This window comes from Panthera onca, chromosome D2 (assembly GCF_046562875.1).
Source record: "Panthera onca isolate mPanOnc1 chromosome D2, mPanOnc1 haplotype 2, whole genome shotgun sequence".
Lineage (NCBI taxonomy): Eukaryota > Metazoa > Chordata > Mammalia > Carnivora > Felidae > Panthera > Panthera onca.
The window spans coordinates 1,316,413-1,330,612 of record NC_138349.1 but is presented as its reverse complement, the minus strand read 5'-3'; the positions used below and the strand labels follow the sequence as shown (position 1 = coordinate 1,330,612).

At 61.6% G+C, this 14,200-nt stretch overlaps 1 protein-coding gene across 25 annotated transcripts in view; it reads left to right on the top strand.

Moving 5' to 3' along the window:
* JAKMIP3 (Janus kinase and microtubule interacting protein 3) overlaps positions 1–14,200 on the top strand; it is a 114,365-nt gene that overhangs the window by 49,908 nt on the left and 50,257 nt on the right. For all 25 annotated transcript variants that reach the window (XM_078435013.2, XM_078435012.2, XM_078435010.2 and 22 more), the window contains exon 3: positions 5,183–5,680. In XM_078435013.2, the coding sequence (XP_078291139.1) occupies positions 5,183–5,680 (498 nt within the window). The remainder of the gene's footprint in view (positions 1–5,182; positions 5,681–14,200) is intronic.

Sequence of the window (14,200 nt, the reverse complement as noted above, 5' to 3'; positions counted from 1 at the left end):
GAGCTCAAAGGGAAGGCCTCACGGGAGCCGCCGTGTCCCAATGAGGGAGACACCAAGGAACAGGAAGTCGGCCGGGCCAGAGGAAGCCAGGCTGGCAGGCACCTGGGGTGCAGTCACCCCACCTGGAAATCGGGGAGGGCCTCTCAGAAGAGGTGGTTTTAGACAGAGACCAGAATGACCAGTAAAGGTGGGTCTGAGGGTGTCTCGCTCTGGGCAGGGCTCACCTGGTGCAGCGGCAGGAAAGGCGGTCCAGAGTTCAGGCCACGGTGGCCGCGCAGGTGGCCATATTGTCTGGACCAGGACACCTGGGAGAGCGGAGGGGTCCTGAAGCAGATCAGGACCCACCAGGAGACCATGAACTTAGCCTCAGACTCGGCGTGTGCAGTGTCCTGGTCACAAGGTCAGTGTGTTTGTTACACTAAAGCGGTGAAGGTTGCAGTCTTTCCAAACCCAGTGAGGTGGGGGGAGTCTAGAAATACCAAGTGTCCTGCCCGTTTGTGATGAGGAGGGGACATAGCAGGAGGCCAGGCAGGGAAGGGCACGGAATGAGGGCAGGAGGCTGGAGCAGAGGCAGCCCACGGCGCGGGGCTGGGTCCACAGGGAGTGGTGGCATCAGCTCTGTCCATGGAAGGTGTGGGAGTCGACGGCAGGGACTTAACTGCCAAATCCCCAAATCCTGATTGTGTCCACACCTCCTGTGGGAGACAGTCATTCGCTGCTACAGGCCTGGGAACCAAGTCCCCGCCACGGTGCCCCAGGGGCTGCAGGGAAGCTTCAGACTTCTCGTCAGGCGAGACTTGGACGTAAATCTCGCTGGAAATAGAGCCACATGGGACTCTGGAGACAAAAACATGGTAGGAACAAAATAACGAGCCAGAGAAAAAGTGCCTTCTTCATAAAGCTAATAGCTTGAAAGAACAAAGACTAAGACAGAATGTTCCGGAAACTGGCCTAACATGGGGAAAGGCCACAGGCAACCCGCGTGGAACCTAAGGGGGTGCATTCAGTCATTCGAAGCAAGGCCTGACGGTGCACCAGCCAGGAAGTGGGCCGTGTAGCCGTGGCACATGTGAGGCGGGCCCTGCTCCCCTGTGGGTCCTCATGCAGATGGCCGAGTCCTCAGCACCCCATATCTGAGGGAACCGCAGACTATTTCCTGGAAATAAGACCGTAGACAAAAAAGTCTTTTCCACGTGGCCCACAAGCAACGAGGCAGCATCCCAGTGGGAGTGTTTATCCATTTAACTAAAAATTCCGTCAACCTCTGAGCAAATTCGTTAAGCAGTATTTGAGAGCCACGAACATTCATGGCATCAGAAAGGATTACAGCAGCTTCCACCCGTAAATGGGTGTGGAGCAGGATCCCAAAGCCCCTGTCAGGAGACGGAGGACTGTTGGCGGCGTGGCCGGTGCCCGTGGGGCCTGCCCAGCACGGTGGCCTGAGCGCAGGACCCCTCCTGCCGGCCCGAGGCCGTGCTGCTGCGTATTGGAGCCGTGCCTTTTCTCTGCGGTTTAAGCCAGTCACACGAACTCTGCTCCTAACACACACCTTGGTCGCCTGCCTACGCTTCTCCAGCTAAGACTCTAGGCGCACCTCCATTCTGCTCAGGAGGTTGTTGGGAAACTGTGTCCCGACGCCCGGCCGGCTCCATACCGACCCTTCAGGGGAGCGCCCGTCCTGTGAGCACCTGCTCTCTGCCGGGCCCGTGCTGGTCACAGGCCACGAGTGGGCCATCCTCGTGGGGCTGAGGTCCGGCCTGAGCGTGAAGCCGGTCTTGACCCAGGAGGGGAGACGGTCGCGCCCACCAGCGAGGCAACGGCGCGCCTGCAGGCGGCGTGCGCCCTCTGTTTCCGGGGCAGGTCCGAGCCACCGGGATGGCAGGCCGGGCGGGGTCCTCCTGTGCCGGCACCCCCACCTCTGGGAAAGGCTGGCTCGGCCCCGTGTGAGACGCGGAGGTCTCGTCAGTGTCCACCCCCACCCCCAGCCCCAAGGTTTCTTCGAGGACTTCGGGCAGCACTGAACACAGTTTCTCTCTGAATTAAACTTGAGGATGGAGAGGCCACGTGTGCTCCGTGGCTGGCGGGTCTTGTCGGGGCAGAGCAGTGGGAAAATGAGGAGACACCCTGGGATTCCTCAAGGAAAAGACGCAGAGCCCAGAGAGCAGGGCGGGACCGTCACGGCCACGGAACCGACCACGCAGGCACGGCACGGCCGTGACAGACTGGGAGGGAGCGGGAAGCGTGGGGGAACAGGCGCTCTCATCATCACGGCGGGCGGGCAGAGCGTGAACGTCGCAGCCATTGTGTTCGCCCGACGGCACGCCTCCCTCGGACCAAGTGAAGGAGTGATCATGGGATGTTCTCCCGCCATCCCTGGTTTCCTTGGCAACCAGATTCAGCGCGAGGGAGCGGAGGCGCCGAAGCCGCCAAGAACTGGGACAGAAGCCCCGCGTTTGAGTTTGAAACCGCGTGGGAACTTCAGGGCGTTTTACCACGTGAACGGGGTCCATCGGGAAGGCCTGCCACGGAGACCAGCCCGGAGCAGGGAGCCGCCCGGGGCCCGGGCCGTGACTGGAATACCATTTCCCATCGCAAGAAATCAGGGCGACTGGAGGACAGTCGTGGGCAGGAGGTGAGCACGCGGGCCCGGAACGCTCGGCCTGGTGGACAGCAGACAACCGGGGTCACGGGGCGTCCGAAGGGCTCGGGGCCGCCTCTCACTGGCCGCACACGGGGTGCTCGGGGTGCCAGTAAGGGTGAGGCCAGCAGTGGTTGAAATTGTCACCTGTGTTTAAATCCTTTCTGAGGCCGACGTGGTCCCTTGAAAACTGGGCCCCTTGAAGCAATGGGTCCAGCGGGCGTCCCGCAGCGTCGGGGGGACCAGCCACCCCAGATGCAGAAACCGCTCAGCCCCAGGACTCTGAAAAGGCAAAGCCGCAGCCCCGCTGGTCGAGAGCCCCAGCCACCAGCCCTGCCGCTGAGCCACCCACAGCGCGTGGCCACGTGAGGCAGACTTTAATGAGGTCCCGGGAGGCTGCGGCCCGTCGGGGGACAGCTGTGGATCTCGGGGAAACATCTCTACGTGCTTCATTGGTGGAATAACCTTCTCAGCAACGCACTATAAAGCTGTCGTGTGTTCCTGAAACAGGCCTGAGTCACGAAGGGCCCCCGGGGCTCAGGGTGCCGGCCACTTTGCTCACTGTGTCCGGTGCTGTGGCCCGCTCTCGTGGCTGCTGCGAGGCTGCCGTGAGGCTGTCGCCAGCTTTCCGTCAGCCACCTCTCCCCCACCCGCGTGCTCGGGGCCACGCGCCTCCCCGCCACATCCCGCATCTCCAGTAGGGGAGACTCAGACACCAAATGGGGAGGAATTCGCAGGCTGCGCGTGGAGGGAGCTTCAGAGGAAGCCCGCTGCGGGAGACAGACGGGGGGCGGACGGCAGAGATGGGAGCCCAGAACCGCAGGCGAGCGAGGCCGCAGACAGTCCCGGGGCGCAGAAGCGTCTCCTGGGAGCGCCCCGTTCTGCTTGTTCCTCTGTCTTCAGCGGCCGGTTCCGCAGCGGCCGTGGCGGGGGCGCAGGCGCTGAAGGGACCCCGGCCCTGTTTGCTCCCTGTGAGCCGACCGCTCGCATTCCGAGGCACGCGGGGCAGGGCGCTCTGTGCGGGTCTGGGTGTTCAGCAGGCCCTTCGGGCGCTGGCAGACCGTCCCGGGGCAGTCACGGGCACCGGACGGGAGGGCCCCGTTTTCCCCCAGACGGCTTCGACGGTGGTCAGCACTAAACCCTGGACGTTTCTGGTACTCTCTCCTCCGCCCTCCCTCCCGGCTCCGACCAGCACCTGCTCTGAGTGCAGATTCTTGTCCTTTTCTCTGCTGGTTCCGTCCAGGAGGCCGTTCTGGCTCCACCACGTCCAGGCGCAGGACCTCCGGCACCCTACCCTCGGCGTCCACACCGCACAGTGGGGGCCGTGGCAGCCTCCCACGTGTGCTGACACCGCCCCGGAGTGGGCGCCCTCGAGAGTACAGATTACTAATCGCACCGCCCTGCCCCCACGACTGAGAACCGCTACCAAAAATCTGCTTTTCCGTGTGTCCTCAGTTCAATTTAAACTGGAAAAAAGGGCAGTTCACGTTGGATGGAAAAGGAGTAAATACCCGTGTGCGCTAAGCTCCAACAGCCACCCCATTCTTTGGAGGAAACCCAGAGAGCTGGCCAGGGGCTCGCTCCGTCCCCTGTGCCAGTGTCAGGGGCCTGGACGGCTCAGACAGGGCTCCGGGCTGGAATTTCCTCCAGCACTGGGGGGTCCAAGCCGTCCGGGGACACTTGCCCTGCAGGAGGGACGCCCTGTCCCAGAGACAGGGATGAATAAGGCACTTTTTGTGCAGGGGCGTGAACGGCGGGGTCAGCGTGCAGAGGCAGGGCTGGAGACTGCAGGCAAGATTTGCAGGCACCCGGGCAGGGTCGAGGGTCAGATGGGGTCGGATGGCTTGGGGGGACAGCAGCCAAGGACCGTGGCCCCACATGAGGTGCTGTGGATGGGGATGCAGAGTGGAGGTGGGGTGGGAGGGGCAGGCTGGACCCAGGGCAGCTTAGCCTCTGTTTCATCCCGTGTTAGGTTCTGAGCACCAACTTCGTACCACATGTGGGCGGTGTGGTCATTGAGCCAAGGGTGAAGTTCTAGATGAAAACAAAAGATTCAGTAAAAAATCCAAGTGATTCCAAAAATCTAGACGTTACGCGTCATCTAGACAGAGCGCGGCGGCCTAGGTGGGCCTCCCCGTCACAGAAGGTGAGCGTGACACCCTTGTCATGGGGCTGGAGGGTCGTGCCCGAAGGGCCTCCCGCGCCCTCTTCCCGGTGGTTCACGGGAGAGGCGGCCACTGGGCCCCCTGCACGGCTGGGCCTGGCCACGGGGGAGACGACAGAGCACATCTGTGTGCGCCCACGTGTCTGTGACCTCACCCTCCAGGCTCGCAGTGTTTCCAGCCTCCCGCCCCTGCGGACGCCCACGGGTGCGTGGTCCCACCGCCCGCGGGCAAGTCCGCAGGTCAAGGAGACATTCTGGAAGGGAAGACGGCTCCCGGCCCGGCAGGAAAGAACCCCGGAGGTCCCCACGCCCGGCCCCCGGGGCCCGCGGCGGCAGAGGCGGGCCCCGCAGCAACACGCCTCCGCGGTCTTGTGTTTCAGGTGAGCAGGGTGGAGAGGGAGAAGAACCAGGAGCTGAGGCAGGTGCGGGAGCACGAGCAGCACAAGAGCGCCGTCCTGCTCACCGAGCTGAAGACGAAGCTGCACGAGGAAAAGACGAAGGAGCTCCAGGCCGTGCGGGAGGTGCTGCTGCGGCAGCACGAGGCCGAGCTGCTCAGGGTCATCAAGATCAAGGACAACGAGAACCAGCGGCTGCAGGCGCTGCTGCACGCGCTCCGCGACGGCGCCCCCGACAAGGTCAAGACCGTGCTGCTGTCTGAGGCCAAGGAGGAGGCCAAGAAGGGGTTCGAGGTGGAGAAGATCAAAATGCAGCAGGAGATCTCTGAGCTCAAGGGGGCCAAGAGGCAGGTGGAGGAGGCGCTGACCATCGTGATCCAGGCCGACAAGATCAAGGCCGCGGAAATCAGGAGCGTGTATCACCTCCACCAGGAGGAGATCTCCCGCATCAAGAAGGAGTGTGAGCGGGAGATCCGCAGGCTGGTACGTGCTGCGGGGTCGCGGGGCGGGGGCTGCTGGCGGGGTGTGGGGCGCGGGGCGGGGGGCCTGCTGGGCGTGGGGGGATGTGGGGCGTGGGAGCTCACTGGATCCAGAGGGGTGAGACCAGAAGCCCCCGGGGGGAGGTCCTGGGCCTCCAAGGCCGTCCTGGCATCGATGCCTGTGCACTACCTGGGAAAGCATCCTCTCCGTCTGGGCCGTAGCAAGCGCATCTCGTCCGGTCGGAAGGGCCAAATGCTGGCAGCTGCCTCTGGGGCGTCCGAATGGCTCCAGGGACCGGCTGGCCGTGGCCGGCACCCGTAGACTCCATGTTGTCGGAGACCCAGAGCTAAGAAGTTGAAGAGAATGGTCAGGGTTTGTGAGGGGTTGTGCCTGACCCCCCTCCCTCCCCCGGGAACCTGGACCTCCTCCGTGCTTTTGGGGGAACACCGCTCGAACATCGAGCCCCGGGTCACCTGTCAGGGGCTTCGCCAGGACCCAGCTGGCTTTGCCGCCCATCCCACGGAGGACCCTGGGGGTCCCCTTCATGGGATCAGCCATCTTTCCAGCCGCACAGCTGTGCACCCGGGGCACCTCTCCCTACTTCGGGGGGCTCTGATTTCCAGACACTGCCCCCAGGCGGTACCGCTTCCCAGATGGGGTGTGGCCCTTGTCCGGACCCGCGGCCCTGAGATGAGCACAGACTTGTGAACCACACACAGCGCTGCCATGTTGTGCACGTGGGGGCCCTGAACTCTCCCAACCTGGAGGGCCCCCTCCTTCCCAGAGTGTCCCCTGTTCCGGGTACCCCCCAGACGACTCTAAGCCATGTGTCGGCACCTCCTTGAGCCACCGAGGACCTGGCCAAAATACCACCTCTGAGCAGTGAGGGGTTCCTCACGTGACGGGATGGCCCCTCGGCTCCTCTTCTGCCCCAGAGAGGAACGAAGCCACTGCCCAGGCTGCTCAAGGAAGGAGGGGCAGGGCGGTCAGTACCCGATGCCCAGTTCCAGGTGGACCCTGTTCACGTCCATGGGATTCACTGTGCACAGGCCAGTGGCCCCATCTCCTTAGCTCAGGACCTGTAACAAAACTAGCAGGTCCCTTGCGGGTCCCTGTGGGTCCCTCACCCCTAGCGTGGATGCCCCGGAGGCAGCTACGGGCAGTGCTTCTAGCCGATTCTTCTGGAGTCTGTGCCAGCTTCTCAAAAACATGCTTAAACGTGTACTCCTTGAAACCTCAGTTTCCACTGTGCTCCCGCCTCTGCCTCGATCGTCCTGGCCAGCGCCTGTTGTGGGCCAATTCACAATGGCGTGGGCAGTGTCAGGGGAGAGCCGGGGGTGGTGACCACAGCAGGGGCTTGCTGGGGCCCTGGAGAAGGGGCGGGCGGTGACCATGGGACCTCCGGACCCCTGGAGGGCCCTGCCACAGCCAACTCAGCACAGTCGGGAGGGGGGAGCATGGGGCCATCCTCCTGGGGGTAATTTGGGGATAAGAGAGGGTCCCGTGGGACACTTGGAGCTTTACCTTGGCTTAAGTGAATCACCATTTGCACGACTGTTGCTGTGTTAGCGTTACTCACAAAAGACCCACAGTGACCCCTGGTTCTATTACCTTTGTTATACGTACTTTTGTTTTCTCGGAATTAGCTTTCTAAGTGCTTATTCCTAGTTCACCCCGGGATTTCCAGTAAAATGCCCCTCTGCTGTGAGCACGGTGAACGATGAACGATCCACCCATTGACCTGGTTTCTGAGACACCCCTTCTGGAGCCCTCTGCCTGCCGGCTGCCCCTGCTGCCAGCCCCACCCTCCTCTGCCATCATCCTGGGAGCCCCTCCTCTCTCCTGGGCTAGATTCCTCCCACATCTTCCTCTTTTCTTTTTTTGGAAAAAAAAAGAAGCCAAAATTTTATTTATGTTTATTTATTTTTGAGAGAGAGAGAGAGAGACAGAGCATGAGTGGAGGGGAGGGGCAGAGAGAGAGGGAGGGGCAGAGAGAGAGGGAGGGGCAGAGAGAGAGGGAGACACAGAATCCGAAGCAGGCTCCAGGCTCTGAGCCGTCAGCACAGAGCCCTATGCGGGGCTCAAACTCACAAACCGTGAGATCATGACCTGAGCCGAAGTCAGACACTTAACAGACTGAGCCACCCAGGCGCCCCCTTCCTCTTTCTTGATCAACGTAATTTCTTATTTCGGAGGAACACGTTTTCCAATAGCTTCCTGGAAACAGAGAGGGTGGAGATCAATGTTGTAAGACCCTGTGTGTATGAAAGTTTTATTCTACCCTCACACTCGATGCTCTGACTGGGAAGGGAATTATAGGTTGGAAAAACCTTCCATTGGGAATTTGAAGGTATTTCTGCATTGTCTTTTAACTTCCAGTGTTGCATGAGGAAGTTGGAAAACATTCTGGTTCCTGATCTTCCCGTGGCCCCGTTTCACTCCCTGCTGCCCCCTGAAGCTGCAAGGTTCACCCTGTGCCCTGAGCCCTGAGCCCTGCACCCTGAGCCCTATGCTCTGCGCCCTTTGCCCTATGCCCTGTGCCCTGAGCCCTGAGCCCTGGGCCCCACGCCCTGAACCCTGCACCCTGTGCCCTGAGCCCTGTGGGGTTCACCCTGCACCCTGAGCCCTGTGCCCTGTGCCCTGAGCCCTGCACCCTGAGCCCTTGAGCCCTGTGGGGTTCACCCTGCACCCTGAGCCCTGTGCCCTGTGCCCTGTGCCCTGAGCCCTGCACCCTGAGCCTTGTGCCCTGAGCCCTGCACCCTGTGCCCTGAGCCCTGTGGGGTTCACCCTGCACCCTGTGCCCTTGAGCCCTGCAGGGTTCGCCCTGCACCCTGAGCCCTGTGCCCTGTGCCCTGCGCCCTGAGCCCTGCACCCTGAGCCCTGTGCCCTGAACCCTGAGCCCTGGGCCCCACGCCCTGAACCCTGCACCCTGTGCCCTTGAGCCCTGCAGGGTTCGCCCTGCACCCTGAGCCTGCACCCTGAACCCTGTGCCCTGTGCCCTGAGCTCTAAGCCCTGTGCCCTGAACCCTGCGCCCTGAGCCCTGAACCCTGCGCCCTGAGCCCTGAGCCCTGCGCCCTGTGCCCTGTGCCCTGAGCCCTGTGTCCTGTGCCCTGTACCCTGGCGGTGATGCACCTGGTGTATTTGTTCACCCACCACACCCCGTGGTCGGGAGCTTTTCTAGCTGGAAACTCAGTCACCGGCTGGGGAAATCTCGTGTGACTGTCTCCCCTACCGTCTTCCTTCCGGACGTCCCGTCAGCACGGCACTGGGCCTTTGAGCTGGCGCCCCAGGTTTCCCGTTCTCCCCTCTGGCCTGGCGTTGGCTCTGATTTCTGGGAGATGTCCTCAACTCCGTGTCCTAATTTTCCTGCTCAGGCTTTTATTTCTGCCTCCATACACTGAATTCTCCAGCACGTTCCTTCTCCGTAGCCTTCCCGCATGCTCGGAGACGGAAGGCCCCTCATTTCTCTGAGGCGGTGATGAAAATCGGCTCTGAAAGCGTCTTCTTGTGCTCCTTCCCGCCGGAGGGCGTCCTTGAGCGCCAGGGGGCCTCATGGGGCTGGCTGTAAGGTGGACTGGAAGAGAGTCTGTGTCGCGAGGGGGACTTTTCTTGACCTTTTGTTCCCCCCCTTCCGCTGAGGAAGTTGAGTCAGGGCGATAAGGCCAAGGAATGAAACTGAAGACATGGGGCCGGAAAGGAAGAATTAAAACATCTTTCTTGCAGGTGCCGTGACCGTAGGGAACCCTAGGGAATTCACCATAAAACCACTAGAACCATTGAAAGAGTTCAGCAGGTTTTCAGGATCGAGATCAATCTGCCAAGATCAGTTGTATTTTCAGGCTCGACAGACAACCTGTCCGGAATGAAGTTTGAAAAACGTCCCCCCACAAGGGCATAAAGAGAATAAAATACGTGGGAATAAGTTTAACAAAAGATGTGTGGGACCTGCACCCGAAACCACAAAACACAGCTGAACAACACGGAGGGAGATGTAGATACACAGACCTTCCTGCCCAGGCTCAGGAAACTCAGTATTGCTAAGATCCAGTTCTCCCCGAATTAACTTAAAGGTCACAGCCGCGCCTGTCAGCATCCGGCCGCTCTCCTGCAGGCTTGGACAAGCCGGTCTGAAAACTCTAAGACAGCAAGCACCTCTCCCCGCGGGCCATGCGCTGAGGGGTAGCGTCTCTTGATCTAAAGCTTTCAGGTTTTCTAATTTGTCCGTCCTTTCCTGTGGGGCCCGTGCTTGTTGGGTCTTGTTTGAGAAATGCTTTTATTCTGAAGCCACGAAGCTTTATCTTTTTGAAACCTTATGGTTTGCCTTTTGTGCAAAAGTCCTTGCCCCAAGCTCATGTGTGTGCGTGGGTGCACATGCGTGTGTATGTACGTGTGTACGTGTGTGCATGTGTGCGTCTGTGTGCATGTGAGTGTGTGCATGCGTGTTGTAAGGGTCACCTCTGTCAGGCAGCGCGTGTCCCCCGGGGCAGGGGCCATCTGATGGCTCCCCTCTGACCCCTCTAGCCTGTCGTGCAAGAGCTGACCCAGCTTGGTAACCATGGTGACGTCTGGAGGGCGGGTCTCCTCTCCTCGTTCTTCTTCCAGACAGACTTGACTCTTCTTGGGAGTTTTTCAAACTCCCACAAAAACCTCAAAATCAGTTTCCCTAGATTAAAAACAAATAAACAAAAAACCCGCGGGGATTTTTGTTGGGCTTATGCCCAATCCCTGCTTATGCCCAAACCGTTAAAGGGTACAGTGAACACACGGCAAAAATCCTACCTATTTATTCATGAGGAAACAAATAAAATGTTGCCACCAATTCACACGAGGATTTGATCTGAAGAGATCTGTGTCCCTGCCTGGCAAAGCTCCCTTGCAGCCCTGGGGACAGGAACCGTGCATGTGTCTGTAGACAGCAGCATTTGGAGCGCCCACTGTCTCTCGGTCGAATGTCTGCGCTCAGTCATCAAACGGCCCAAAGACCCCCCCAACCCCAGGCCCAGGTGTGCAGATACGCCCAAAGTACAACGTGAACGTGAGCTGGTGTGGCTGGTGCAAGGGTGCGGCCGAGTGTGGTGTCCAGCCTGGGGGGTTGGGGGCAGCCTTGGTTGGGAACGGGTGACCTGGGGACGTTTTTGGACAAGGCGCCCACAGTGGGGCTGGGAGGAGGGTGGAACAGAGGTGGAGGGAGGAGGCCCAAGGCGTCTGTGCCCAGCAGACCAGGGTGGGTCTGGTAAAGGTCCTGGCTTGAGGGACGGGCCAGCTGGGGGCTGTCTAGAGGTGGGGCCCAGCCCGGAGGCACAGTGCACGGCCAGGCCCCTTGGTCCAGGGGGAGGACGGCAGCCTCCCGGGCCCTGGCAAGGAGGGAGGACATGACCTCAGTCCCAGGACAGCGCAGCTCTGGGTGAGTAGAGGCTCGAGGTGTCGGCCCAGGGCGACGGTGGCCGGATCTTTCAGGGCTGCCCCCGTGGAAAGGCCCCGATGCTGACGATCCTTGACAATCCTACTTCCTTAACAGCGTCAGGTGGAGTTTGCTGTGGCTCTGGCTACGGCCCCGGCCCGTTGCGGGGTGTGGCACCGCTTCTCAGGGCCTGGGATGCAGGTGTGGAGGCCCCAGAAGGCCAGGGGGCAACCGGTGCCCAAGGCAGCGCCGGCCCGCGGGAGAAACCTCCGGCTGGTGTGCGGCCCCAGGGCTGGCGCTGGGACCAGGGTGTGTGAGAGCGGCCGGGAGCCTTGCACAGGTCTGTGGACAGACATGCGGGCGGCTGAGCGGGGCCGGTCCTGGGACGGGGCGCTGCGGCCGCGGGCACCCTGCCCAGGACGCTCGGGAGCGCGCGCGGAGTTCTATGGTGACGATGTTCCACGCGTGGCAGACGCCCTGAACAAGGGGGGCTCTGCTGAGGACTCTGCTGGTGGCAAACCTGGGGCCTGAGTCCCCCCCCCCCCCCCGCACCCCCCACGCCCTGGGGCAGGTCTCACTGGCAGGCCGGCTGGGGGAGGGAGGGAGCTGGGAGGGAGTGGATTTCAGCAAGTGGTGGTGGCCACTTTGTAAAGACCAGGACGACCCCCAAAGCCAGGGGGTCCCCTGCAGCTACCTACTCACACTCGCTGGCACCCGGGCCTGGCCACTGCCCCCTTGCCCCACCTCCAGCCCTCGTGTCCTCTGGAACGTGGCTCTGGGTGCTGAAGGGAGGCCGTGGCTGTCCGTGGCCATCTGGCCTGGGGCCACCCTGGTGTGGTGGGGCCCCAGCAGCAGGGCTACAGCTTGGCTTGGAGCAGAGCAGAGTCTGTGACAGTTAAGTCCCTGTCTTGACCCGAAGACCCTAAGTCCCGGCTGGAGGTGTGGCGCCCTGTGGGGGTCACAGAGGCGTCAAAGAGAAGCCACCTGGAGGGAAGCCAGGACACGGGCAGGGTGACCACAAGCACACCGCAGACAGAGCCAGGGCAGGGCTGGGACACGGAGCTCCAGGGGTAGGAGACACCATGAGGTCGGGACTCAGCCACGCCCTCACCTTGCTCCTGTCACCCGAGGGACCAGAGGTGTGGCTCCAGGGACACATATCAGATTGCCCAGGGCGGGGGCTGGGGGTGGATTTCAGGAGGTAACTGTGGGTTGAGAACCTTCCTGGTGAGGCCCAGGCCTGCAGAGGCCCCTTGATCTCACAGAAGAGGAGCCTGGAGCTTCAGAAGGTGCTAGAGCCAACTCCTGTCCCACAGTGCCCCTGCAGCAGCCAGGTCAGGGGGGGCGGGATCCTGGTCGCATTTCCCCCCAAGGCAGAGTCAGTTTGTTCAGGGCTGTGCTGGGTGGGGAGGGGGTGAGGCGCTGGGCCCCCGGGGCAGCCTCGTGGACTCTCCTGCCGCATGTGACTACTGAACCCGGGAGGGATGTCTGTCTGGCACGGCACACGTCAGTCATTCACACTCTCAGTCAGTTACTAGAAGTTCCATAAAGCCAGACAAGGAGAGGCAAAATCCGATTCTGGCTTTCTCACAGAAGTCTGCGAGGCGTCGTCCCCTCCCCACCCAGGGTCTGGAGCAGTGATCAAGCCCCAGAAAAGATCGCTGTGAAAGGAGACCACGTCCTCCTGGAGCGCTGCTCGCTGGGGGAAGGGGCCCGCTCGCCTTGGTTCCCACGGAGACACAGACTGGCGGCAGTGTGCGAGAGGCCGACTCTGGCGGAGCCTGGCAGGGTCTGGGCAGGAGTGAGCTTTCAGAGGGGACGTTTGCAAACACAGAGGCGACACTGCGTCACAGCCCCCCGGCTGGGTCCTAGGCAAGGTGGGTGACGGAGAATTCCAGCCGCCAGGGCCAGACGCTGCCAAAGAACGTTCGTTCGCTGGCTTCTTTGCTCTGTGGGGAGGGTTCCTCCCTGGAGCAGGTGCGAGGCCAGGGAGGGTCCTGACGGAAGGCCACCCCTCAGGGTCCCTCGCTGTGGTTCCCAGGTGGGAGCGGCCACGAGGGTGCTGGGGCTGGCGCTTGGCACCTCGGGACGGAGGCTCTACCGTGCCTGCCCCGCAGTCAGCTGGCGTGCTTTTAAATGCAGGCTCCCAGGCTCCACCTGGTGGTTCTGGTTCTGTGCATCCCAGCCGAGCCTGCTCTGTCCTGCAGGGGGGGGAGGGGGGCGTCAGGCGGTGCAGGTCTCCCCCCACCCTCCACAAGGGCCCTTCTGGCCTCAGCATCCTCCCGCACACCCCTTCCCCGGGGACCCACCCTCCCAAGGGCTTCCCCTGGTTTCCATCCACCTTCTGTAACTTGGAGAGAGGGAGTGCAGGGTTGGGCATGGGGAGCTCCTGGGGGTAAGGGGAGGGGGAGGGGTGTGGGGAGATGGCAGCGTGGGGGTGTGGAGGGTTGGAGGTGTGGGAGCTCCTGGGGCTGTGGGGGGGGGTGAGGGCAAGGGGGTGCCTCAGGGGGAGGAGGGGTGCAGCCCCCCACCTCCTGCACCGCCCACCCCCGCTTCCCTGGCCTGGCTGGGTGTTGTATTTGAGTATGTGCCCCAAGTCGGAAACCGCTCCTAGAAGTGAGGGGCGGGCCCCACACGACCCGGCAAAGCTCTTTCTGTGTCTCACCTGGCATCTGCACCGAGCGCCCAGGCTCCCCTCCACCAGTGGGCTTTCTGGGTGGAAGCGTGGCCTCGGCATCTCCTGCCAACGGAGACTGAGCACAGAACGTGCAGAACCCCACGTTCCACGTTTCACTGGCCGTAAAGTGACTTCCCCCTTTCAAAAGTGAAATCGTGCCCCTCTGCGAGCGCACGTTTCCTCGAATTCCCTTTGTGGGGGGACCCCCTCCCTTGGCTGCAGCACGTGACCTGCACGGGTGACTTCTCAGGGAGGTCTGCGTTTTGGTCCAAACCGTCGGCTTAAACACCTCATTTAAGTGGGATCTTTGTGTAGAGACTCTTATCTTCTTGTTTTCTATGAAAGAAAAACGGTTTCTAAAGTATCCGTGTGTGAGTGTAAACGTCAGACCCAGAATACAGCTGCTTATTAATATGATTTTATTTTCCTGGCCCCTTTGTTTTC